The sequence below is a fragment of the Citrus sinensis genome, chromosome 5 (assembly GCF_022201045.2).
Source record: "Citrus sinensis cultivar Valencia sweet orange chromosome 5, DVS_A1.0, whole genome shotgun sequence".
In the NCBI taxonomy this organism is placed as follows: domain Eukaryota; kingdom Viridiplantae; phylum Streptophyta; class Magnoliopsida; order Sapindales; family Rutaceae; genus Citrus; species Citrus sinensis.
Window position 1 is genome coordinate 29,233,513 of NC_068560.1, and position 27,231 is coordinate 29,260,743.

The following is a 27,231-nucleotide window of genomic DNA, read 5'->3' on the forward strand; positions in this document are numbered from 1 at the left end:
CAACGGTAGAGTACAAGTTGGAAAAAAAATATTTGCTAAGCTGTCAAAGCCCAACTACAAGTGTTACAAAACACCTTAGTAGCTGGGCTTTGTCAGCCCAGCTACCTCACCACACTCTCAAACGGACTATTAGTCTTGTTAGATCTTTGAATTATACTACAAGTCTATATAGTCATATGAGTGGTCTTTGAACCCTAAATTACTTATTTCCACTTAAAATTTTATTAATTAAACTAGTTGTCATCCACAATATTATGCATAAATATTTTTAAGTATTATTCATAAAATTTTGCATCTATTTTTTAACATATGCTGTGTGGACCATTGGCAGCACGATGTGAAGTTCTTCTAGGTTGATTCAATGGTTTATAAAATAAAAAATTATGGCGGCAATTGATGTTCATACGCATAACTATTTTTCTTATTACTTAGTTCCTATACATGAGATTGTATCCTACACAAACATTGAGAGAAATTGGGAGAGTTTTTTGTTTGGCACACCAAAATTTTTTTCCGGAGTAGTTAAAAAGTTAACGAGTCAACAAAGAACAATCGTTATTAAATAGTTGAATTCAAAATTTTTGATGGATGATATGATTCACAAAGTGATAAAATCTTTGAAAGCAATCGATTGTTTCCTTAATTTGTCATCATCATGTTACTTTGTTTCCCCCTATATATAAATATTTCAGGCAAAAATTTGTTAAATAAGTGATTTGCTTCTTATTTGTCAATGCCCCTATAGCTCAGTGGCAGAGTTTCAGTCTTGTAAACTCTGATGGCTGAAGGTCAGTCGTTTGATCCTGCATGGGGGCATTTTGGTAAAATTTTCGAACACTTATAACATGGTAAAATCCACCAAACATTATCTATAGTTACGAGGGTCAAGTTAGTTCATTAACAATTAATTTTTGACATAACAGGATAAATCAATGTTGGAACACGGTTATTTGCACTCAAATATTGAACACTCTTATTAACTTAGTGAAAATTATGTGTTATAAAATTACATGTTATTTAATTTGATCTTAAAGTTAAATATACCGTTCTCGACACTCATTCAACAAACGATCATCTTATTAAAAACCTAACCTACTGTAGTTAGTTCACTGACATATGATTTCATAAAAAACAGGACAAATCAAAATATTAGAATGAGGTTATTTGCACTAAAAAAAAATATATTCTAAAGACCTTTCTTTTTTCAGTAAATTTTTTTATAATCAAATTGGCAGCTCCTATAACTCAATATACTATCACGGACAATTTTATCCAAGTAAAAAATATTACTCCCGACACCCGTCACACCCCCCTCAACAAACAATCATCTTATTAAAAAAAAAAAAAACCTTAGTTTCTTCTTATTTTCTTTTCTATACTTTATATCTATTTTTCAAATTTTTAAAAAAATTCATTTCATTTCTGACCGTTATCTAGTTTTTTTTTTTTTTTTTGACAGCAACATTAATACATTACCTTAACCGTCAAAAATTTCTGCTCCAACAGACCTAGAGCATGAAAATTTAATTCCCGACAGACACTAAAAGTTTTAAATTTTATTTAATCCTCTTTACTGATAAATTGGTGAAGGATTGTCCTGGATGCTGTGTCCCCATTCACTACCTTGTCCAAATTTCATATTAGTAAACTTTTGTAAGATTGTGTAAATGAAAACATTTTTCATACAATTTTTTTTTTTTTGGTAAGCTGTTCGTATTGATCTTCACGAGCATAAGGTACCAAGGACCATCATTTTCCCATTAAAGGTAGCAAAGCTTGAGATGATCATGCATCCTAATGAACATAAAAGACAATTACCTTGGAAACAGCTTGTAAAGAATTAAAACTTCTTAATGAAATCATAAATATGAGCGTTGATTTCCTTTGCTCTTTCTTGGTTGATGAATTGACCAGCATCTTCAATCACAACAATTTCCTCCAACAAAGGTACATCCTTCTTGAAGCCTCCATTGTGTACATATTCCTTGATGCCTGGGGTGGTATACACTGAAAGAAATTCTATGAAGAGTATAATTCTTGTTCTGTAATTTTAATGAAATTTACAGAGTTATTTATACAAAATAAAGACAAAGTAGCCGTTGAAAGGCTTAATAATATTAAAGGAAAAATAAGTAACTTCCTAAACTATTGCACAATATCTTTATAAAATAGGAATGAAATATTCCTACATGATATTGGCATTCAAGTGTAAAAATCGTGCTGGAGATATTCCTTGACAAATAGCTTTGACGTGAGCAAGCTGTGTGGAGTGATAAACCCTTTGTTGACTTGACCGTTGATGACTTTCCTTTTGGTAATCTTAGTCAGCTTGCTTAACATCCCCCCTCAAGCTGGCAAGTGACATTTGATGAACGCCAAGCTTGTATCTGAAATCGCGGAACATGGCTTTTGACAAAGCCTTAGTAAAAACGTCTGCAATTTGTAACGAAGAAGGGACAAACCTCGTAACCAAGGCACCATCAGCAACCTTTTCTCTAATGAAGTGATAATCTAATTCAATATGCTTCGAGCGAGCATGAAAGACTGGGTTAATAGTCATATGCAAGGCACTTAAATTATCACTTAAAAGTTGTGGAGGTTGAGCAAGAGGAATGCCAATTTCTCGGTACAGGTATGTGATCCATGTGAGTTCTGCTGCTGTAGAAGCAAGGGCTCGGTACTCAGCTTCAGCGCTGGATCTAGAGACAGTTGGCTGTCGTTTTGAAGACCATGAGATGCAATTTGCACCCATATAGACACAATATCCCGTGGTACTTCTCCGAGTGTCTGGACAGCCTCCCCAATCAGCATCACAAAAGGCAGTAATATTAAGAGAGCTTTGTTGGAGAAATCTGATCCCATAATCCAAGCTCCCTTTTAAGTACCTGAGAATACGTTTAACAGCACGTAAATTAGCCTCAGTGGGTGTTTGAAAATGTTGACATACCTTATTGACTGCGTGAACGATGTCCGGCCTTGTTAGAGTGAGATATTGGAGCCCTCCAACTAATCGTCTATATTCGGTTGCATTGACGGGCTTGTGATCAATGGGGTTGGCTTGTTCTTTGATGGCCATAGGAGTTGACAAACTAGTGCTTTCTAGCATCTTTGCTTTGGTCAGTAAGTCTTTGGTGTATTTGGTTTGAGAAACATAAATACCTCCAGAGAAATACCGAATCTCAAGTCCTAAGAAGAAATGGAGCTGTCCCAAATCCTTTAAAGCAAACTCAATGCTTAGTTGATGAATAAGTTGGTCAATTAGAAAAGTATTGTTGCCTGTCACCACTATATCATCAACATAAATTAGCATTAGGATTAATGAGTCATTATTATGAAATATAAATAAGGAAGAGTCGGCTTTACTGCATATGAAACCCAATTGAAGTAAATAATGAGAAAGCCTTTCAAACCAAGCACGGGGTGCTTGTTTAAGACCATACAAGGACTTGTTAAGCTTACACACATAATCAGGATATAAAGGATTAGAGAAACCAGGAGGTTGTTCCATAAAAATAGTTTCTTTTAAAAAACCATGTAAAAAAGCATTTTTAACATCAAGTTGTCTCATGGTCCAATTTAATGTTACAGCAAGAGAAAAAATTAACTGAATTGTGGTAGGTTTAATCACAGGACTAAAGGTTTCTTCGAAATCCAAACCTGGAATTTGTGTGTATCCTTGTGCTACAAGACGCGCCTTGTATTTGTCTATGGACCCATCTTCCTTAAACTTAGTTCGATACACCCATTTTGATCCCACTATGTTTGTATTCACTGGCCTTGGTACCAAACTCCATGTATTATTCTGATGGAGAGCATCAAGCTCTTCTAACATAGCTGTGCGCCAATGAGGTTGTCGAATGGCGGTTTTGAAGTGTTTTGGCTCTATTGTTGTAGTAAGAGCCATTTTATCAACCAACTCAGGGTGATGACGCAACTTGTGTCTAGTTATCATTTGATGAGTGTTGCTTGTTTCCGACTCTTTTGGAATACGAAGATCTACAAATATATCAATGCCTTTAGTTGACTGAGGAGTATTAGTTTCTAACTCCAAATGAGTGCTGCCAGTTCCTATATTATTCTCTAAATCTTGCTCAGTTGAAGTGATATCAAATTCTTCAAATGATGCTGAGCTAGGGCTTAAGCTGGCTTGATTATCTGTAGAGGCTGAATCGGTGTGGATGACTATATCATGAATTTCACGTGGGACTTGTTGGCTTGTGTCCAAGTCATGCATGTTTGAGTTCATTGTGTTTTGAAGACCTATAGAGTTTGGATTTGCATGAGCAACTTGTTGTTGGTTTACGTGAAACTCATGCTGGGCTTGCTGAAATGGGGAGCTATTTTCATCTAAACTAAGTATATCATGGCAACGATGTTTATGATATGGCTTGTTTGTTGCTTTCTCCTTTTTAGTCCAGCTCTCAACATCAGGAAATGTAACAATTTCTTGGCTGACCTGTATAGGTAAACTTGGCAGACTATTAGTTTTAAAGGGAAACAAATTCTCATAAAAAATTACATGACGTGAGATATACACCTTGTTTGTTGGTGGATACAAACATCGATACCCCTTATGTGAAGGGTTGTATCCAATAAACACACAAGGGTATGTTTTTGGTGAGAATTTATTTTTCCTATAAATACATAGATATGGAAAACATCGGCACCCAAAACTTCTAAGCCCTCTGTAATCAAAATTTATACCAAAAAGTTTGTAAAAGGGAGTCTTCATATTTAAAGTGGACGAAGGTAGCTTATTAATAACATAAACAGAAGTAGAAAAAGCATCAACCCAATATTGTAATGGCATATTTTCATGAAAGAGCATTGTCAAACCTGTTTCTACAATATGTCGGTGTTTCCTTTCGGCAACACCGTTTTGTTCAGGAGTTGCAGGACATGACAATTGATGCTGTATTCCACATTGACTAAGATGACTTTGAAATTCATTTGATATGAATTCACCTCCTCCATCACTTTGAAATATTTTTATCCTCTTGTCGAATCGATTTTCAACCTGTTTCTGAAACTTGATAAAAACATCAAATAAATCTGATTTATTTTTCAAAGGGTATAGCCATGTATAACGTGTGCAGTCATCAACAAAGACAGCATAATATCTAAAATTTTGAACAGAAGAAATAGGAGCAGGACCCCACAAGTCGCAATGAATTTTATGCAAAGGAATGCTGGAAATTTTATTGGAAAAATTAAAAGGAAGTTTGCAGTTCTTTCCCATTTGACAACTGGAACATACATAATCTTTCGTAATCCAATTTGAAACATCAATAAGTTTGTTTTTATTCAAAAACTTAATGGACTTGATTTGGGGGTGTCCCATTCTTTGATGCCATATGTTGTAAGGTGCTTTCCTGCCTTCAGATAAGTATAGGGCTGCATGATGTCCTTCATCTAAAGCATAAAGCCCTTTTGTCTTAGTTCCCTTTGCCAAGATGTTTCCCTGATAATCCTTAACAACAAACTTGTTAGATGAAAACTCAATAATGCATGAATTATCATGTGTGAGCTGCCCTACCGAAAGTAAATTCTTTTTCAAGCCTGGAACCACAAGCACATTTTTTAAATATAGTTTACTAATGCCAGTGTCTATGGAGGTGTTTCCTATATGTGAAATATTAAGACAATCGCCATTTCCAACAACAATGGCATCATTCCCTTCATAAGGTTTAAGTTCAGAAATTTTACCTGGATCATTGACCATATGGGTAGTTTCTCCTGAGTCAGCATATAATTTGGCATCATTTGCATCCAGGTTCATTGCAGCTAAGGCTTGTGGAATTTCCTCAGTAAGATGTGAGTAGTCATACCTACGTCGACATTCAATGGCTGTATGTTTCGGTAAATGACAAATTTGACATATGACAGTTTCTTCATTGACTTCCTCAGCTTGTTGTTTGGATTGATTCTGAATTTTCTGCCAAGGCTGTCCAGAATTATTTTGCCGAGGTTGCTGCCACTGTTGTCCCGAATTTCCTTGCCATGATTGTTGCCCTTGTTGACTTGGATTATTGTTTGATTTTTGCCATGACTGACTTGCATTATTATTCCAACTTTTTCCACCATTGTAGTTGATTTTTTGACCACTTGAATCAGCCAAATTTTGTCCTCCTGCTGCTGTAAAACCACGACCTTTTGAGTTAAAGAAACCTCCATTTCCACGACCTCGTTGGCTAAAAAAGGCTTGAGCCAGATTGATTGTATTCTTCTTTTCTTCTTCAAAATTAATAAGAGTTTGTTCATGATTTTCGAGGGCCATGACAAACTGCTTAAATGAGGGATAAGGTGGTTTTGAAAGTTGAGCAAGTTTGAAGTCTTGATACCTGTAGCCAAGACCTCTTGCAAGACCAAAGACTTTATCTAAGTCATTCACTGGTTTATTTATTGCAGCCAAACAATCACAAATATGCTTGTATTTGCGCACATACTCTTCAACTGATAGAGATCCCTTTTTTAATGTTGCCAATCTGTCCATGAGATGTACCTCTTTTTCCTTAGTCATTGGAAGTAATTGATCCTCCAAAGATGACCAAATTTGTTGAGCATTTTCTACTCCAACGATTCCACTCATCACTTCTTCTGTCATCAGGCTTAACAACCAAGATGTTAACAGCCCATCATTGTTGATCCACATGGTGAAATCTTCGTTGCCAGCCTTTTCCCCATCAGACAATAATATTTCTTTTGCGGGTCTCTCAGCATCTGTAATATGGTGCAGAATGCCAAGGCTTCTGACCAAAGGGAGAACCTGTGAGCGCCACAACAAGAAGTTCGTGTTGTCTAGTTTAATGGACACAAGACTTGAGCATTGATGAAAAGACTGAATATTTAGACTTGGCTCTTTGATAAAGGATGAAGAGGTTATATTGCTAGTACTCATGGCTGGCTCTGATACCATGAAAGAAATTCTATGAAGAGTATAATTCTTGTTCTGTAATTTTAATGAAATTTACAGAGTTATTTATACAAAATAAAGACAAAGTAGCCGTTGAAAGGCTTAATAATATTAAAGGAAAAATAAGTAACTTCCTAAACTATTGCACAATATCTTTATAAAATAGGAATGAAATATTCCTACATGATATTGGCATTCAAGTGTAAAAATCGTGCTGGAGATATTCCCTGACAAATAGCTTTGACGTGAGCAAGCTGTGTGGAGTGATAAACCCTTTGTTGACTTGACCGTTGATGACTTTCCTTTTGGTAATCTTAGTCAGCTTGCTTAACATACACCATATCAAGTTCCCCGACAATAAACTTCACTGGAACTTTCACTTGCACCTCAGTCCATGCAGCCGTCATCTCCCAATTTCTGAAGAGAATGATTACTAGACAAATTAGCGACAAAATTTCAGTGCATATGCCCGCACTTCGTAAAATGTAGATTTAATCAATCTATTGTCCTTTTTACTCTTTTTTATTTAAAAAAAAAAAATAATATGCATGCAGTTTTGGTTGCACGGCTCAAATATGCAATTTGTAGAGTGCAGACGTATGGGGGGGGGGGGGGGGGGGGGAACAAAATAGTTTAATTGTAAGGAGCTAACAAATTCATTGCTCGGTAGTAGTTTAGAGCCCCAGTAAAGCCTCTCTGGTTGAATTTTGTGGCATAGAAACTAAGGTCTTGTTCTGAACACCATGAGGGCAGGGTGACTCGATTTTCAGGATCGATTCCGAAGGCATTTTCTTCAGGAAAGCAACTTGGACCTGGCTTGCGATTTGCCAGAATATTCTTGAGTACTTTTGCTGTACCAACTTGAGCAATCTGTGCTTCAATCTTTCCAGGTTCCTGTAACGAATTAAGCAATAAGAACGAAATAGTGAGGAGCTCAATGTCACTTTTACCATAAATTAATGTGGTAAATTATAGATGCAAGCACATGCACTAACTGAGGTAAAGTTGTCGGTGTTAAATTAATTTAACTGTTAAATTCTCTTGTAGTAGTATAGAAGGCTTGGGGTTGAACCCAGACACATGGAAAATCACGAAGTTGGGTTACCATCGCGCTTTTAAAAAAATTAGGGAAAAAAATCTGGCGGCGCCATGTGTACCAAAGTTCAGGGAAGCCATGGAGGAAGAGTACAACGGGGCCTTCTCCTTTCTCTGCTATGTGCATTCTTATGCCGTTAACTCCCACCATTCCATGCTTTATCTCCTCCATTTCTGATTTCTCTTGCAATTGCGCTCATCTTTATGTGTGACGTACGGATACTTCGGTTTGTTCACTCAATCAATGTGCTTGGCTTTCCAAGATAGATTACCGTTGGCTGTTGCATTAAAGTTCATCGAAAATAAATGCTCCTGAGATTTGACTTTACGTTTTACTGTTACTTCATCTTATCGGGAAGGCAACAAAGTTGAACAGTAGAATGAAACTCCTATGAGGGAAGTGCACTTGCCATAGATTAATTGGGGGATGCAGAAAAAATATCTCCATGAAGAAAAGAGTATTGTTATATTTCTCCAGAAGTATGATGAGACGTTTTGATGGAACGATATAATCAATAATTATGAAATGTCGCTTTAGCCAACTCCATATAAGAACAGTACATAAAAAGAAAATATTAAATTACAAAAATTTATGGGAGCATTTCTAAAAAAGAGCAATGTTATATTTCTCAAGAAGTAGAATGAGATGCCGTTCATCTATTATGATGGGATAATATAATGAGTAATTTACAAGTTATGATATTAATCATTTAACAGATAAATGTCCTGTTAGCGCATGATGGGATAATATTTGTTTATGCCATGAAATTCTTTATGCCATTAATTTGAATTGGTGAAGTTGTATTGGAATATTTTTTATTTTGGACTGTTGAATTTTTAATCTATGACATATTGGTAAATTGGCTTTCATGCTATGTTGAATTTGATTAATTTCAAAAGTTTGAGCTATTTATGTTTAGAAGTAGTTTCTTTAATTTCATTAATATTTGACCTATGTTATTTTTTCTAATTTTCTAGTAACAAGATATGGATACACATGATGTTGATGGTGAGGATAGCAATATTTGGTTACCAGCGAATGTCGCAGAGATGAATGCTATAAGAGATGGGATTGCAACTTTTATAAGGCACGATTACACATAATGTATAATGTGTACCATATAATTTTTTATAATTATTTTGTTTAAATCATGTGTTGTAATATATATCTTAATTATAGTGTAAAAACAATGACAATGTAAAACTTTTTTTTAATTAATGGTAATTATAAAACTTTATCATCATTTAATTTTTTATAATAGTTTTGCTTAAATTATTATGGTATATTTGTGTATGTAATATTGTCACAATTATTTTCTAACTATAATTATAACTTAAAATGTTTAGTAAAAACTGTTTTTGAAAAAAGTATTACCGAACGCATATTATCTGTTTTATCATTTTCAACCATATCTACCAAACGCATATTACTGTTTTCAGTTTGGAAATATAGGACACAAAAAATGATACCAAACGCATACTTAAATTCAAAATACAGCAACTGCAAAACACCATTTTCATTTTCATTTCATTTTTATTCTTAGAAAATACAAATTCAGAAACAATACCAAACGGACCCTTAAGTTCCACCAACTGTTTATCAGAATTATTTTAAATCCTATCCTATTTATTTTAAAAAAAGTGTGTGGTAAAAGATTTTATTAGACTTACCGTATAAAATCCAATCACGCATTGCTATTCCAATAATAGCACGTCCAAAAATAACCTATAAAATGAATGAATCATGATGTTCCAGACACATTGTTGAATCAATGTTTTACACTGACCACAAAAAGGCTCCAAACAAACTGCGCTTCTAGCGCTTCTCTTGATCTCCTATAAAAATTGTCACCCACAAATTCTTCTTATTATATATCTAAACATCGTTAATTGATTTTCATTCCAGAATAGCCAATTAAGATCAAGGAACAACAAAACCATGAAGAGAATCTCAGTATGCCTCTTTGTTCCTCTTCTGGTTATCTCCCTATTGCCCTGCAAAAACACTGAAGCAAGTAATGATTTAATCACAACAACTTGTGAAAAAACAATGTACAAGGAACTCTGCATAGCTTCTTTAAGATCAGACAAGGACAGCAGCGGGTCTGACCTCCAAGGCCTTGGCAAAATTTCTTTAAAAATTACGTTGGCCGATGCCAATGAAATTCAGGGTTATATTTCAGAGTTGCTAAAGAAAGATGGGAAGCCATTTCTTCAACAATGCTTGAAGGATTGTTCCGAAAATTTACAGGATGCGATTTTGGAGATTAAAGACTCGATAGCAGCTATCGATTCTAGGAGTTACGGTGATGTTAATACATGGGTCAGTGCTGCTATGAGCTATGAAGAATCCTGCGAAGATGGTTTCAAGGAAAAACCAGGCTTCAAATCTCCATTAACTCAGATGAATGCAAAATTTAGTCAGCTCTGTGGTATTTCTTTAACCATTAGCAATCTCTTGGCTGGCAAAGCATAACATCCTTTTTTTTTTTTTTCAGTTTTTATAAGGACATTTTTATTTTAAGATTTCGGTTCAATCTCGCTTCTCTGAAAGTAAAATTTTAAGACTTACAAAAAGAATGTACAGTCTACGAAAGTGAGATATATCCTATGTAATGGAAAACAAAATAATTCAATTGATTTGTTTGTTCTATTCCACAGTGGGTACACATTAAACCACCATTTTTAATTAGAAGAGAAATTTTATGAAGCGTTCATAAAATTACAACGTTAGGGATTTGAGCTTCTCCTTGAGAAACTACAAGCATGCAACGTAATTATTAATGGACATGTGAAACTAATATAAACGTATATTAATTTAATTACAATCTGATAAACAAAAATTAATCGACCAAATAAAATAAGTCAATCCATTATTCTCTGTTTTCTCTCTTTCCCTTCAAAGGAATTCAAGAAAGTCTATTTATCCAATTTTTATGTTTAAACAACAGTTTAATTTTGATTACTTAAAACATTTCAGTGGGTATATTGTTTTTTTCCTTTCTCAAGTTTCTTTCACAAATATGAATATATAAATGCATAAACCAATATATATATATATATATATATATATATATATATATATATATATTATTAATTTGAGAAAAAAATTGTCATCCAATAACATTGGAGCACATGTCCACGGGGTGAAAAAGTAAGAACAAGGCGCAAGCAGAAAGGATAGAAATTTTACTGTACACACAAATAAAATCTCAGAAACCAAGATGAGGGTTTCCGAGAAGAACTATGTGCGAGATCACTGAAATCAAGTAAGAAAAGAAAAGCAGAGACTAGTTAAACAGAACAGAGTTAGCTTGTTCTTGTAAGCAAAAGGGAATATTAAATAAAAACAAGAAGAGAGTTGAAGCAGATCTTGGAGAGTGGAGGCTGGGGAGTATTTTGCAAAGTTAACAAGCTAACCAAGCAGAGCCAAACCCTAGTCTTAAGAAATCCTTATATAGAGAGATTCCAAGCTATGCATGCATATTACTATAATGCCCTGGAGAAGTCTAGGGTTTATGAAATCTTGATAGTTGCTCCATAACTTCACAACTCACTCATTCATCATTAGTGGGGTAGATGAAGGCTAGCAAAAAAATTGTCAGTTTAGTTATGGATTGGATTTTGAATCCACTACAACATGGGTGACATAATTTTGTCGCCCAGAAAGCGGTGACGCAGGTACATGGGCAACAACATGTATCGCCCAACCAAATCATGCTGTCATCTATTTACATGGCTGGGCGACGCAAGCGTGTCGCCCGCGTTGCTCAGCCTCCCACGCCATGTATGCCCATTTGGTTGGGTGATGGGGGAAAAGCCACCCGCCTTGCCCAAACTTGACATGGCCAAATTTTAGGCAACACGGGCAACCATCCACGTTCTTGATTGGCTGACACACCAATCTTCTCTTTAACCTCAAAGTAATTCTAAGTTTAGATCAATAATTTCTTAGAGGCATTTAAACAAACATTTGGTGTGCGCCATTTATTAGATATCTTAATCTTCAAAAAACTCTCATATTTTCATACCCAATACACACCCTAGTGATTAACTATGATTAATGATGAACCAAGCAGGCAATTTTTACAAAAATTTATTCTAAATTCATGAAAAAAATCAAGAAAGTACCTAAGCCACCGAAACCGTATGTAAAGAAACTTGTTGGAAGCAAAATAACTCACACACATCTCTGGAAGTGAAGGAAATCGCTGCTGGAAGTGAAAAAACTCGGCGAAACTCAAGAAACACGGGAAGTGAAGGAACTTTGTGTGGGCATATTTCGGGCAATGCTTTTAGGTGACTATTGGGCGAAATGCTTGTGTGTTTTTTTTTTTTTTGAGAATTTAGGGATAATTTAATCCCAGAGTTCTGTAAGTAGTTGTTATTATAAGAAAAATTGAAGTGAGGTCTTTTTTTATATTAAAATTTAAAAAATAGTTAAATGAGAAAATTCCCCTTTTCGTTTCTAAAACATTCTATAAACTACTTTTGCTCCATTTTTGCGGTAAATGCAGTACCAAGTATTAAATGCCATTTTTATTTTATGTTTTAATTTGAGGCTGTTTTTATTTTCAAATTACTAAGTGACATGATGAAATTATTCCAATCGATAGCCTCCAACAACTGGAATTTGTGATTCTTGAGCAAATATAAAAATCTGTACTGCTGCTGCAGTGCAGATTAAAACTTCTTAATGAAGTCAAGAATCTGAGCGTTGACCTCCTCTGCTTTTTCTTGGTGGATGAAGTGACATGCATTTTTAATCACAACAATTTCCTCCAGCAATGGCACCTTCTTCTTGAAATCCCCATTTTGTACGTATTCCTTCACCCAGGTGTCGTATACAAATTATCCATTTCCCCAACAATAAATTTAACTGGCACTCGTACTTGTAACCCACTCCATGCTGCTGTGAGCTCCCAATTTCTGCAGTTCAAATATAACAATTAGACCATTTAACTATTAGCAAATACAATCATAAGCCGTTAGTGTCGCTTAATTTTACAAGAACTGTTCTGTTATTAGAGCAATGATATTTTGACAGAAATGTTTGACAGAATATGCTGAGAGAAACAACAGCACATCGATTCGGTTTACCTTACTAATTGAAAAGTAATCAATTAACAGATGTACCGTTATTTCTGTTAGAACCCTGTCAGCCTCCAGTTTCTTTATCATTCTTCTGATCTTTAATGTTATTATAAAAAACTTACAAATCTATTGCCCGGTAGTAGTTCATGTTGGGAAAATATGCTCTTTAAAAGCATATGTGTTTATTTAATTGTAATAAACATTTTTTTCTGATTAATAAAATAAATGAGGTATTTTATTCAAATATCTTAATTGCATTAATATTTGTATTAAAGTTCATTTAATCATATTATATGTATTTATGTGATTACCATGTGGATTCACAGAAGACATAAATATAAGGTATCTTATGATTAAATAAATTTAGTTCGTAGTTGATAAATAAAGTGGGGCACTTTATTTAGGTATAGACTGTAATAAATTCATTGAATGATTTGTCTTAATCATGTATGAATTTATTGATGTAGTGCGACTACATTGAACATGATCACATATGAGATTTAATTAACTTTGTAATAACTGTCAGACTTATTAAATCTCATAGGCATTGGTTTTACTGTAATCTTAATCTTGAGTTAATTATGATTTCATGATTGTAATTGTTATTCCATTTGAGTTACCAATGGGCACGACACATACTTGTGGTCAAGATTACCCGGTATCCTGGTGGGAGCAATTATGAGTATTGGAGTTATGAATTAACAATATAGAATTTATACAACACATCTCTTGATGGGTTTTCGGCACTTGATCATAGAATTCTCTGGCCAGAGTGTGTCAACATATTTAGTATGTTGAAAATGATCATTAGAGAAAACCAGTAAGGATCAAGGAATAAGATGTTATTAAATTGATTGGACAGTTGAGATATCAATTTAATTAACGATGTGGTACAAAGGATTGTGCAGTAAAGAAATCAATGTGGCTTGGGACGAATTATTATTCGAGCATACAATTATGGAAGTCAGTTCCAATCTTTTAGTGGAGTAGATTTGGAATTAAGTAACTGGGCTAGTTTAATTACATGCCTAATTATTGTAGCCACTATTGTATGTTCCCAAATGATCCTCGAGTTAGCTCATTTAATTGACTGCACCACTACTGGACTAATAAGTAAGATAACTAGCTACTTTGGTCAAAAGCCTAAATATATCATTTAGTGGGAGGCTCCATTTAATTAGTTTTTGTATAAGGGGCCTTATGTTATTTTACAAGGTGGGTCCCCTATTGAAAAAGAAAATAACGTGAGTTTTATTTAGGACATTATTTGGAGCCTAGGGTTTTCACTAAAGAGAGATATATAAGGCTTATTTTCTCTAAAGAAAAAAGAGAAGCCACTTTATACAAATCGGAGAATAAGATTTTTCTCTCTATTGTTGAGAGAAAAATTTTCTCGTGCTAGTTGCTTTGGTAGTGATAAAGGCATCCACACGTCAAGTGCAGATCGAACCTGAGTCATAACCTGGAAGATCATTGGTGACAGTTCGTGATCTAACAAGCGTGGTGGGGACGGATCGTGATCTAACAAGATTGGTGGTGGTGACGGATCGTGATCTAGGAGTCTAAATCACTTCAGCGGAAAAAACTAACTCGGATTTTCAAGGTACGATTTCTAGATTACGTATTCCTATATATTATATGAGAGCGGTCCTTAAAAGATTTTATAAAATTTTAAAAACCTGATTTTCCCCAACAATTGGTATCAGAGCCATCTCATATTAATATATAAGAATTTCGTATGAAATCATTCTTGAAATTTATGTATTAGAGTGACACATTTTATTCAGATATATATTATTTGTTTAATATATGAATAAAGCATGTTTTGGTTTGTCTTAATTCATGGTTAGATTTTCTGTTGTATTTTTTCTTTGGATCTGTAACAGGAGGGGTGGTTTTTTATCACCATGTTTCCCTCTTGATTTATTTTACTGTTATAGAATTTTTGTAAGCCAAAATTGGCATAGGAAATTTGTAATTCATCACTGGAAAATGAGATCAAAGCGACGGAAGCCGGAATTTTTTTTTCAGCGGCGGCCACCAACCAACAACGCAAAAACACTCGCGCAGCAGCAACGCACAGCAGGCAGCGCGCGCGGCCAGCATGGCCAGCAGCGCACGCTGCGCGTACAGCAAGCAGCGAGCAAGCGCTGGCGCACGCAGCACGCGCAGCTGCAGCGCGCGCTGGCCAGCGTGGCCAGTGGGGCCAGTGGCGCCCGCTGCATGTGCAGCAGAAGCGTGCGCCGGTTTGGTCAGTTTCCGGTGACGTGGTGACGGTCGGCTGCTGTCTGAACAGTGGTGGAGCTTTGTGGAGATGGCGGATGGGGAAGATGAAAGGAAGAAAAATATGATTTTAGGGTTTCATGATTTTTATCATGGAGGTCCCTATAGTTTCATAAGTTTTCTTTCGGGCAGAAATGTTTCAATTGTTTGTATTTAAATCAAAAAACAGTTTTGGGCTTAAAGAATCATAGTTTTAGGCCCAATTAATATTTGGGCTTAATGGATTATAATGCATAGATAAATTGAACACATTAAATCTATTTTGGTCCAAAAGTTTTATTTTAACAAAAAAAAAATTTTAATTAATTATTTATTTCTTTTTAAAATTAAAAATTGGACCGATTATAAATTTAAAAGCCCAATTTCCCCTAGTCCATTAACAAAAACAAGATTATGGAAGATAGACATTGACAAGAAGCCCAATAAAGATTAGGCTTAGAGTTAATGTATTTTTCATTATTAGGAAAGCCATGAATTAAGATTATTTAATTATTTTTCTATATGTTATGTTTTGGATGATAACATGCCATGATAACATGTCATATAAAATAGGTAGTGCCACTCTATGCATAATGATACATGTCATTCATTAATTATGAATTTCATTATATTGTTTGAAATTTGCTTATGCTTAATAATATTGGATATCATCTAGATAATATTATAGGAAGCATGCAATTAACAATATGTATGTTTTAAAAGGAAAAACCAATTTTAAAATATTGAGTGGGAGAGGGAAAATTCAAGATAATTTTCCCACGGGCTCCATTGTTAGTTCAATAATAAAATTATATATATACCTCGACTTTATGATACGGTGATGCTCCCTTCGGATGGTATATATATTAGATATTTTATTTGATGAACTTCTTCAAAGATAAAATCGAAATATTTTTCAATCGATTGTTCACCCCAACGGTGACTATTGATATGAAAAATACGTAGATTGAAACAATGGTTATATACTCAACTAAAGTTTGTTATTAACCTTCCCAACGAAGCTCTGTTAATAAATTTAGGCCCAAAGAGATAACGATAATTATTTATCATGTCTCTACATGAAAGTAAATAATCTAATGGATAATTGGGTCTAGTAAGTGTAGACATGACTTCCCCAACGGATAGCTTGTCAAAGCGGTACTAGATTATCGTTACAATAAATTAAAATGCATTTATGGTTTTTTGCATTTTTGTCATTTATTGTGAATATTGTTTCAAAGTATTTATGCATGTTTATTTTATTTTTTTCAGAAAATGTCTTCCATCAACCCATTATTAATTATCCTTGTTAAAAATGAACTCACTGGCGAAAATTATTTAGATTGGAAACGCGATCTATTTAATATTCTCACTGCTAAAGGAAGCAAATATGTGTTGACCCAGCCTTGCCCTCCTGAACCATCGTTATACGATTATAGAAATCAGAGGGAGCCTTATGAGAAATGGTGCGAAGCTAACAAAATGGCTAAGCGCTATATATTGGCTTCGATTTCTGTGGAACTGCATAAGAAACATCGGAGCATGGAAACAGCCACTGAAATTATGGCTAGTCTTCATCAGATGTTTTGGCAAAATACCCATTTTGCCAGCGAAGCAGCATTAAAACGTATTACGGATACTAAGATGGAAGAGGGCACAAAAGTTCGTGATCATGTCCTCAAAATGATGGACTATTTAAATGAGGTAGAGATTCATGGTGTTCAAATCAATGATAAATCAAAGATTAACATGGTGATTGAATCTTTACCTGATACATTCAAAGAGTTTAAGGTCAGCTATATCTTAAAAAATAAAGATATGACCTTAATTGAATTAATGCACGAACTACATGCTATAGAAGAATTTTATAATAGCAGAAAACTTCTTGGAAAAGGATTCTCTTCAAGGCTTAAGTCGAAAGACAAGAATGAGCAAGCAAGAGTTGGGATCGGCAAACTGTCCACTAAAAGAAGTGGCAAGCCAAAAGGCAAGTGTTACAAATGTGGACAGAAGGGTCACTGGAAGAAAGATTGTCCTAAGATTATTAAAATCAGGTATAGGAAATCTTTAAGCTTCCTAATTAGTTCAAATTTCTATTGATTCTTACAATAATGAATTCTGAGATAACTAATCTTATTTGTAATTCATTTATTTGGTTTTCAGGAAACCAAGAGATTAAGTGAAGAAAGCTTCAAACAGCAGTTGAGGACGTGCTAGTTTATATCAATTGAAAGACTAGATCAATTTTACAAGACTTTAGTTTTGATATTTGTCTTTATTTTTCCAAATATTAGAGGAATTTAATTTCGGTGGCTTGTTTTAATAAACAGGAGTACACTGTTATTTATGGATCCTCTGTTTATTACTTATTTTGGTTATTTATAAAGACAATTTATATCATAGAAGTACATTGATCTATTCAAAGTAAGATATAATGATAAAAAGTATATGCATTTATCTAAGAAAAGAAATGTTTCTTCTAACCAAAAATCACCTCTGATATTTATGCTTAAGTCATATAAACTATAATAAGATTTTAAGAAAATGATTAATGATAGACTTGTTGGCCTATTAAGATTGATCATTGTAACTCTATAAATCTTATTTAGAAAAGTAATATGACAAGGATGCTCTTTTTTGAGCTAAAAGCATAACATTGTATTTGATGATTTAGCGTATACAAATGTATACGGACTAATCAGTTTACATGTTATAAGAGGTTATGAGTATTCTATCAATCTTGTTGATGAATATTCATTTTATTTATGTTTGTCTAAATGCGTCATGATTCCATTGCTTTTGAAATTCAAAAGAGTACGTGGATAAGACAGAAGCAATTAGACAGGAACATAAAAGAACTTCGATATGATCGAAACAAAGAATATCTCTATGGAGAATTCAAGCACTATTTGGTTGTCAATGATCACTATGATACAATAGTGTAATTAAATGGAGAAACAAGATTCTTTTGGATAAGACAAGATATATACTAAGTGGTTTATCATTTACCTTTTTGATTCCAGATACTAGTATTTGAAACTACAAAGTTTATTGAACTTAGTTTCATCTATCTCGGTGTCTACTACTCCTAGATATTATGAAAAAGTCACAAACATGGTTTGAGACACATTCGTATTTGGAGTTAACTAGTATTTCTACTAGAATCAGAGATAGAAAAGATGGATTCGTGTTCAGAAGCTTGCATGTTTTAGGTATCTTAAAGGAATAAGGGAAAGTCTGAATTATAGTCCTCAAGATAGGAATATATTTATAGAAATATTCTTTACTTTTTTTGAGGAAGACTATATAATGACTTATAACCTAAGAGTAAGGTAAAACTGGAGAAATAAAAGGGATCGGGTTGATGCTAAGCTTTCAACACCTGTTACAGAACAGGAAGAACAGCAACAACCAGATGATCAACACAGGATTAACCCTGAACAACCATCACTTTTAGAACCTCGTCGTAGTGGGAGGGTAACTAGGTTACCTGCGAGATACATGCTTTTAAGAGAAACATATACGGCTATCTCAGATGAACATGTACAAGATCCCACTAGTTACAACGAAGCTCTAATAGATAGAGATGTTGAATTTTGGAAAAAGGCCATGAATCAAGAAATGGAATCTATGTATTTCAATAAAGTCTGGGAACTTGTAGAGGCACCAAATGGGGTAAAACCTATAGGGTGCAAGTGGATCTACAAGAGAAAAAGAGGAGTAGATGGAAGGGTGGAAACATTTAAAGCAAGATTAGTAGCCAAAGGGTTTACTCAGAAAGAGAGAATCGATTATGAGGAAACTTTTTTCTCCGGTTGCTATGTTTAAATCCATCAGGATTCTGCTCTCCATTGCTGCAGTGCTAGATTATAAAGTATCTGAAAAGAACTAAAAATTATATGCTTGTGTATTCTGGTGATGAACTTATTCTAATGGGTTATACTAATTCTGATTTTTTGTCATATAAGGATTTTAGAAAATCTACTTCCGGCTATGTGTTTACATTAGGAAGTGGAGCTATTAGTTGGGTGAGTGTGAAACAATCTTGTATCACAGACTCCACAACTGAAGCTGAATATGTGGCTACATCTGAAGCTGCAAAAGAAGCTATATAGGCTCTGCAAGTTCCTACAAGATCTTGAGGTGGTACCTGCTGTAACTGCACCCCTTAAACTATTTTGTGATAATGGTGGTGCAGTAGCTCAATCTAAGGAACCACAAGAAACAAAACATACTGACAGGAAGTATCATTTTATAAGGGAATAGTGTAGAAAGGTTATATGACAGTACCCCAAAAGGCATTAGATGCTAAATGGCAGATCTTATTACAATGGCCATTAGTGGGAAACCTTTATAACCAGCACTTAGAGCCCTAGAGCATGAGCAATATGCTAGATATGCTTTGAGAGCTAGTGGGAGATTGTTGGGAAAATATACTCTTTAAAAGCATATGTGTTTATTTAATTGTAATAAACATTTTTTCTGATTAATAAAATAAATGAGGTATTTTATTCAAATATCTTAATTGCATTAATATTTGTATTAAAGTTCATTTAATCATATTATATGTATTTATGTGATCACCATGTGGATTCACAGAAGACATAAATACAAGGTATCTTATGATTAAATAAATTTAGTTCGCAGTTGATAAATAAAGTGGGGCACTTTATTTAGGTATAGACTGTAATAAATTCATTGAATGATTTGTCTTAATTATGTATGAATTTATTGATGTAGTGCGACTACATTGAACAGGATCACATATGAGATTTAATTAACTTTGTAATAACTGTCAGACTTATTAAATCTCATAGGCATTGGTTTTATTGTAATCTTAATCTTGAGTTAATTATGATTTCATGATTGTAATTGTTATTCCATTTGAGTTACCAATGGGCACGACACATACTTGTGGTCAAGATTACCCGGTATCTTGGTAGGAGCAATTATGAGTATTGGAGTTATGGATTAACAATATAGAATTTGTACAACACATCTCTTGATGGGTTTTCGGCACTTGATTATAGAATTCTCTGGCCAGAGTGTGTCAACATATTTAGTATGTTGAAAATGATCATTAGAGAAAACCAGTAAGGATCAAGGAATAAGATGTTATTAAATTGATTGGACAGTTGAGATATCAATTTAATTAACGATGTGGTATAAAGGATTGTGCAGTAAAGAAATCAATGTGGCTTGGGACGAATTATTATTCGAGCATACAATTATGGAAGTCAGTTCCAATCTTTTAGTGGAGTAGATTTGGAATTAAATAATTGTGCTAGTTTAATTATAGGCCTAATTATTGTAGCCACTATTGTATGTTCCCAAATGATCCCCGGGTTAGCTCATTTAATTGACTGCACCACTACTGGACTAATAAGTAAGATAACTAGCTATTTGGGTCAAAAGCCTAAATATATCATTTAGTGGGAGGCTCCATTTAATTAGCTTTTGTATAAGGGGCCTTATGTTATTTTACAAGGTGGGTCCCCTATTGAAAAAGAAAATAACATGAGTTTTATTTAGGGCATTATTTGGAGCCTAGGGTTTTCACTAAAGGGAGATATATAAGGCTTATTTTCTCTAAAGAAAAAAGAGAAGCCACTTTATACAAATCGGAGAATAAGATTTTTCTCTCTATTGTTGAGAGAAAAATTTTCTTGTGCTAGTTGTTTTGGTAGTGATAAAGGCGCCCACACGTCAAGTGCAGATCGAACCTGAGTCATAACCTGGAAGATCATTGGTGACAGTTCGTGATCTAACAAGCGTGGTGGGGACGGATCGTGATCTAACAGGATTGGTGGTGGTGACGGATCGTGATCTAGGAGCCTAAATCACTTCAGCGGAAAAAACTAACTCGGATTTTCAAGGTACGATTTCTAGATTACGTATTCCTATATATTATATGAGAACGGTCCTTAAAAGGTTTTATAAAATTTTAAAAACCTGATTTTTCCCCAACAGTTCAATCCCCCATTGAATCATGTCTGGTCAAATTTGGTTACGTAGTAATTAAATTCTTCTTCGGAAAGCCAGGAGGGTAAGTTGATCGTTTCACGGGCAAGATGGGCTGCGGCGTTTTCAGAAATGATTCGAGGACCCGGTCTCCGAGTTGTCAGGGAACTCGCAAGCATCAATTTGGAACCAATATGAGCAATCCCTGCTTCAAGCACTCCAGGTTCCTGTATCAGCAGGTGCAACCAAATTCAAATTTAAAGCCAATAACTTGCATGTGAAATCCGTAGGTATTGGATAAAGAACATTATAAGAAAGAGCGCCCAAACCTGAAATTTGCAAATATAGAAATTGTCTCCATACATAGCTCTCAAGGTTTCAACGGGCTTCAAGTTTGGATCCCTTGGCAGATAAGGCATGCCAAGGCTAACAAAGCTCTTCACTCTTTCTGGCCTAAACAGGCAAAGATGCCATGCAATTATGGCGCCAAAATCATGTGCCACGACAAACACTTGCTCAACACCGAGAAAATCAATCAGCGCAATTATGTCACCAGCAACATGAAAGCAAGTGTAGCTAGTGAATGAGCTGCTAGGGACTTCAGTGTCGCCGTAGCCGCGAAGATCCGGGGCAACGACACTGTAGCCGAGGCAGCTTAAGGCAAGAATCTGGTGGCGCCACGCGTACCAAACTCGGGGAACCCATGAAGAAAGAGTACAACAGGACCTTCTCCTTTCTCTGCTATAGTGCTATGTGTATTTTTATGCCATTTACATTCACTGTGCTGTGCTTTATCTCCTCCATTTTTCTTCTCTTTGTACAATATTTTTCTCTTAATTCATTCCTCTATATATATAGGAAGTTGCTGCCACCTAAATACTTTTTCCTCCCACAACTGTGGACGTGGTAGATATCACTCAAATAATATTTACTTAGAAGCAGATTTTTGAGTTGTATGATGAAAAATTTATATTATCATTATTATTTTTTGTAAAAATTATTATTTAAAAATTTATTTACTACACACTATTAGTTTTTGTTTTATAATTATAATTTTTTTCACAACTTTTGTGACTTAAAAGTTATAACACTTAAATACTAAATATGGGTTTAGGGTGTGTTTGGAAGTGAGGTGTTGTATCTTTTAAGCTGCAGCTGCTGTGGAGTAAAAACTACAACGGTAGAGTACAAGTTGGAAAAAAAATATTTGCTAAGCTGTCAAAGCCCAACTACAAGTGTTACCAAACACCTTAGTAGCTGGGTTTTGTCAGCCCAGCTACCTCACCACACTCTCAAACGGACTATTAGTCTTGTTAGATCTTTGAATTATACTACGAGTCTATATAGTCATATGAGTGGTCTTTGAACCCTAAATTACTTATTTCCACTTAAAATTTTATTAATTAAACTAGTTGTCATCCACAATATTATGCATAAATATTTTTAAGTATTGTTCATAAAATTTTGCATCTATTTTTTAACATATGCTGTGTGGACCATTGGCAACACGATGTGAAGTTCTTCTAGGTTGATTCAATGGTTTATAAAATAAAAAATTATGGCGGCAATTGATGTTCATACGCATAACTATTTTTCTTATTACTTAGTTCCTATACATGAGATTGTATCCTACACAAACATTGAGAGAAATTGGGAGAGTTTTTTGTTTGGCACACCAAAATTTTTTTCCGGAGTAGTTAAAAAGTTAACGAGTCAACAAAGAACAATCGTTATTAAATAGTTGAATTCAAAATTTTTGATGGATGATATGATTCACAAAGTGATAAAATCTTTGAAAGCAATCGATTGTTTCCTTAATTTGTCATCATCATGTTACTTTGTTTCCCCCTATATATAAATATTTCAGGCAAAAATTTGTTAAATAAGTGATTTGCTTCTTATTTGTCAATGCCCCTATAGCTCAGTGGCAGAGTTTCAGTCTTGTAAACTCTGATGGCTGAAGGTCAGTCGTTTGATCCTGCATGGGGGCATTTTGGTAAAATTTTCGAACACTTATAACATGGTAAAATCCACCAAACATTATCTATAGTTACGAGGGTCAAGTTAGTTCATTAACGATTAATTTTTGACATAACAGGATAAATCAATGTTGGAACAGGGTTATTTGCAGTCAAATATTGAACACTCTTATTAACTTAGTGAAAATTATGTGTTATAAAATTACATGTTATTTAATTTGATCTTAAAGTTAAATATACCGTTCTCGACACTCATTCAACAAACGATCATCTTATTAAAAACCTAACCTACTGTAGTTAGTTCACTGACATATGATTTCATAAAAAACAGGACAAATCAAAATATTAGAATGAGGTTATTTGCACTAAAAAAAAATATATTCTAAAGACCTTTCTTTTTTCAGTAAATTTTTTTATAATCAAATTGGCAGCTCCTATAACTCAATATACTATCACGGACAATTTTATCCAAGTAAAAAATATTACTCCCGACACCCCCCTCAAGAAACAATCATCTTATTAAAAAAAAAAAACCTTAGTTTCTTCTTATTTTCTTTTCTATACTTTATATCTATTTTTCAAATTTTAAAAAAAATTCATTTCATTTCTGACCGTTATCTAGTTTTTTTTTTTTTTTTTGACAGCAACATTAATACATTACCTTAACCGTCAAAAATTTCTGCTCCAACAGACCTAGAGCATGAAAATTTAATTCCCGACAGACACTAAAAGTTTTAAATTTTATTTAATCCTCTTTACTGATAAATTGGTGAAGGATTGTCCTGGATGCTGTGTCCCCATTCACTACCTTGTCCAAATTTCATATTAGTAAACTTTTGTAAGATTGTGTAAATGAAAACATTTTTCATACAATTTTTTTTTTTTTTGGTAAGCTGTTCGTATTGATCTTCACGAGCATAAGGTACCAAGGACCATCATTTTCCCATTAAAGGTAGCAAAGCTTGAGATGATCATGCATCCTAATGAACATAAAAGACAATTACCTTGGAAACAGCTTGTAAAGAATTAAAACTTCTTAATGAAATCATAAATATGAGCGTTGATTTCCTTTGCTCTTTCTTGGTTGATGAAGTGACCAGCATCTTCAATCACAACAATTTCCTCCAACAAAGGTACATCCTTCTTGAAGCCTCCATTGTGTACATATTCCTTGATGCCTGGGGTGGTATACACCATATCAAGTTCCCCGACAATAAACTTCACTGGAACTTTCACTTGCACCTCAGTCCATGCAGCCGTCATCTCCCAATTTCTGAAGAGAATGATTACTAGACAAATTAGCGACAAAATTTCAGTGCATATGCCCGCACTTCGTAAAATGTAGATTTAATCAATCTATTGTCCTTTTTACTCTTTTTTTTTTATAAAAATAATATGCATGCAGTTTTGGTTGCACGGCTCAAATATGCAATTTGTAGAGTGCAGACGTATGTGAGAGAGAAGGGGGTGGGGGGGTGGGGAGGGAGAACAAAATAGTTTAATTGTAAGGAGCTAACAAATTCATTGCTCGGTAGTAGTTTAGAGCCCCAGTAAAGCCTCTCTGGTTGAATTTTGTGGCATAGAAACTAAGGTCTTGTTCTGAAAACCATGAGGGCAGGGTGACTCGATTTTCAGGATCGATTCCGAAGGCATTTTCTTCAGGAAAGCAACTTGGACCTGGCTTGCGATTTGCCAGAATATTCTTGAGTACTTCTGCTGTACCAACTTGAGCAATCTGTGCTTCAATCTTTCCAGGTTCCTGTAACGAATTAAGCAATAAGAACGAAATAGTGAGGAGCCCAATGTCACTTTTACCATAAATTAATATAGGGTAAATTATAGGGATCAGGTGAGCATCAGATCAATGGTCAGCAATTGCTTAGGGTCCACATAAGATAATTACTGACCATTGATCCGATGCTCAGCACAAGCTCAGCTGAGCACTGGATCTGTCTCCAAATTATAGATGCAAGCACATGCACTAACTGAGGTAAAGTTGTCGGTGTTAAATTAATTTAACTGTTAAATTCTCTTGTAGTAGTATAGAAGGCTTGGGGTTGAACCCAGACACATGGAAAATCACGAAGTTGGGTTACCATCGCGCTTCTAAAAAAATTAGGGAAAAAAATGCCCGAGTTAATAGAGCTCTAAATAAAGCGTATGATGTTAAAATGGCCTGCCAATTAAATGTGCTAAAAAATAGCGAAGACCTGAAATCTGCAAATGCAATAGTCATCTCCAAATAAAGCTCTCATGCTCTCTACAGGCTTTATATTCGGATTCCTTGGCAGAAAAGGGACACTGAGGCACACGAAAGCCTTCACTCTCTCGGGGCAAAATAAGCAAAGATACCAAGCTATGATTGCACCCCAATCATGTGCCACAACAAACACTTGCTCAACACCAAGAGAGTTGATGAGTGCAACAAGGTCACCAACAATGTGATGGCAGCTGTAGCTGGAGATAGAACTAGGGGCTTCAGTGTCACCATAGCCACGAAGATCCGGAGCAATGGCACGGTATCCGAGTGAGCTCAAGGCAAGAATCTGGCGGCGCCATGTGTACCAAAGTTCAGGGAAGCCATGGAGGAAGAGTACAACGGGGCCTTCTCCTTTCTCTGCTATGTGCATTCTTATGCCGTTAACTCCCACCATTCCATGCTTTATCTCCTCCATTTCTGATTTCTCTTGCAATTGCGCTCATCTTTATGTGTGACGTACGGATACTTCGGTTTGTTCACTCAATCAATGTGCTTGGCTTTCCAAGATAGATTACCGTTGGCTGTTGCATTAAAGTTCATCGAAAATAAATGCTCCTGAGATTTGACTTTACGTTTTACTGTTACTTCATCTTATCGGGAAGGCAACAAAGTTGAACAGTAGAATGAAACTCCTATGAGGGAAGTGCACTTGCCATAGATTAATTGGGGGATGCAGAAAAAAAAATCTCCATGAAGAAAAGAGTATTGTTATATTTCTCCAGAAGTAGGATGAGACGTTTTGATGGAACGATATAATCAATAATTATGAAATGTCGCTTTAGCCAACTCCATATAAGAACGGTACATAAAAAGAAAATATTAAATTACAAAAATTTATGGGAGCATTTCTAAAAAAGAGCAATGTTATATTTCTCAAGAAGTAGAATGAGATGCCGTTCATCTATTATGATGGGATAATATAATGAGCAATTTACAAGTTATGATATTAATCATTTAACAGATAAATGTCCTGTTAGCGCATGATGGGATAATATTTGTTTATGCCATGAAATTCTTTATGCCATTAATTTGAATTGGTGAAGTTGTATTGGAATATTTTTTATTTTGGACTGTTGAATTTTTAATCTATGACATATTGGTAAAATGGCTTTCATGCTATGTTGAATTTGACTAATTTCAAAAGTTTGAGCTATTTATGTTTAGAAGTAGTTTCTTTAATTTCATTAATATTTGACCTATGTTATTTTTTCTAATTTTCTAGTAACAAGATATGGATACACATGATGTTGATGGTGAGGATAGCAAGATTTGGTTACCAGCGAATGTCGCAGAGATGAATGCTATAAGAGATGGGATTGCAACTTTTATAAGGCACGATTACACATAATGTATAATGTGTACCATATAATTTTTTATAATTATTTTGTTTAAATCATGTGTTGTAATATATATCTTAATTATAGTGTAAAAACAATGACAATGTAAAACTTTTTTTTAATTAATGGTAATTATAAAACTTTATCATCATTTAATTTTTTATAATAGTTTTGCTTAAATTATTATGGTATATTTGTGTATGTAATATTGTCACAATTATTTTCTAACTATAATTATAACTTAAAATGTTTAGTAAAAACTGTTTTTGAAAAAAGTATTACCGAACGCATATTATCTGTTTTATCATTTTCAACCATATCTACCAAACA

At 34.5% G+C, this 27,231-nt stretch overlaps 2 protein-coding genes and 1 pseudogene across 4 annotated transcripts; 1 reads left to right on the top strand and 2 right to left on the bottom strand.

Moving 5' to 3' along the window:
* Positions 1–1,544: 1,544 nt before the first annotated feature.
* On the bottom strand, positions 1,545–8,691 carry LOC127902168 (uncharacterized). 2 transcript variants are annotated; one of them, XM_052440943.1, is made up of 5 exons: positions 8,019–8,674; positions 7,566–7,807; positions 7,252–7,330; position 7,186; positions 1,545–2,007 (listed from the first exon to the last, which is right to left on the bottom strand). In XM_052440943.1, exons 1-5 carry the CDS (start codon positions 8,178–8,180, stop codon positions 1,841–1,843), a joined length of 651 nt encoding a protein of 216 aa, XP_052296903.1. In that variant the 5' UTR covers positions 8,181–8,674; the 3' UTR covers positions 1,545–1,840. The 2 variants fall into 2 exon arrangements, 1 of the variants encoding a protein (XP_052296903.1); XR_008054705.1 differs by lacking the exons at positions 1,545–2,007; position 7,186; positions 7,252–7,330 and having other exon boundaries at positions 7,676–7,807; positions 7,943–8,691.
* Positions 8,692–10,058: 1,367 nt separating this feature from the next.
* LOC127902429 (putative invertase inhibitor) lies at positions 10,059–10,484 on the top strand. The gene has a single exon (XM_052441337.1). The coding sequence runs from the start codon at positions 10,059–10,061 to the stop codon at positions 10,482–10,484; it is 426 nt and encodes a 141-aa protein (XP_052297297.1).
* A 2,107-nt stretch (positions 10,485–12,591) lies between these two features.
* Positions 12,592–26,199, bottom strand: LOC127902430 (uncharacterized; annotated as a pseudogene). The gene is made up of 9 exons (XR_008054732.1): positions 25,515–26,199; positions 24,822–25,063; positions 24,334–24,577; positions 21,655–22,138; positions 21,333–21,552; positions 17,493–17,496; positions 16,921–16,931; positions 13,225–13,228; positions 12,592–12,937 (listed from the first exon to the last, which is right to left on the bottom strand). The product of XR_008054732.1 is annotated as an uncharacterized LOC127902430 (transcript).
* Positions 26,200–27,231: the final 1,032 nt, after the last annotated feature.

Bases quoted from the DNA above. Each gene is read 5' to 3' on its own strand.
- LOC127902429 (XM_052441337.1), top strand. From the start codon at position 10,059: ATGTACAAGGAACTCTGCATAGCTTCTTTAAGATCAGACAAGGACAGC.
- LOC127902168 (XM_052440943.1), bottom strand. From the start codon at position 8,180: ATGGAGGAGATAAAGCATGGAATGGTGGGAGTTAACGGCATAAGAATG. The intron at 7,808-8,018 runs GTAACCCAACTT...AATTCGTTACAG, and splicing joins ATTTTTTTAAAAGCGCGATG to GAACCTGGAAAGATTGAAGC. The intron at 7,331-7,565 runs GTTAGCTCCTTA...CATTCTCTTCAG, and splicing joins TACTACCGAGCAATGAATTT to AAATTGGGAGATGACGGCTG.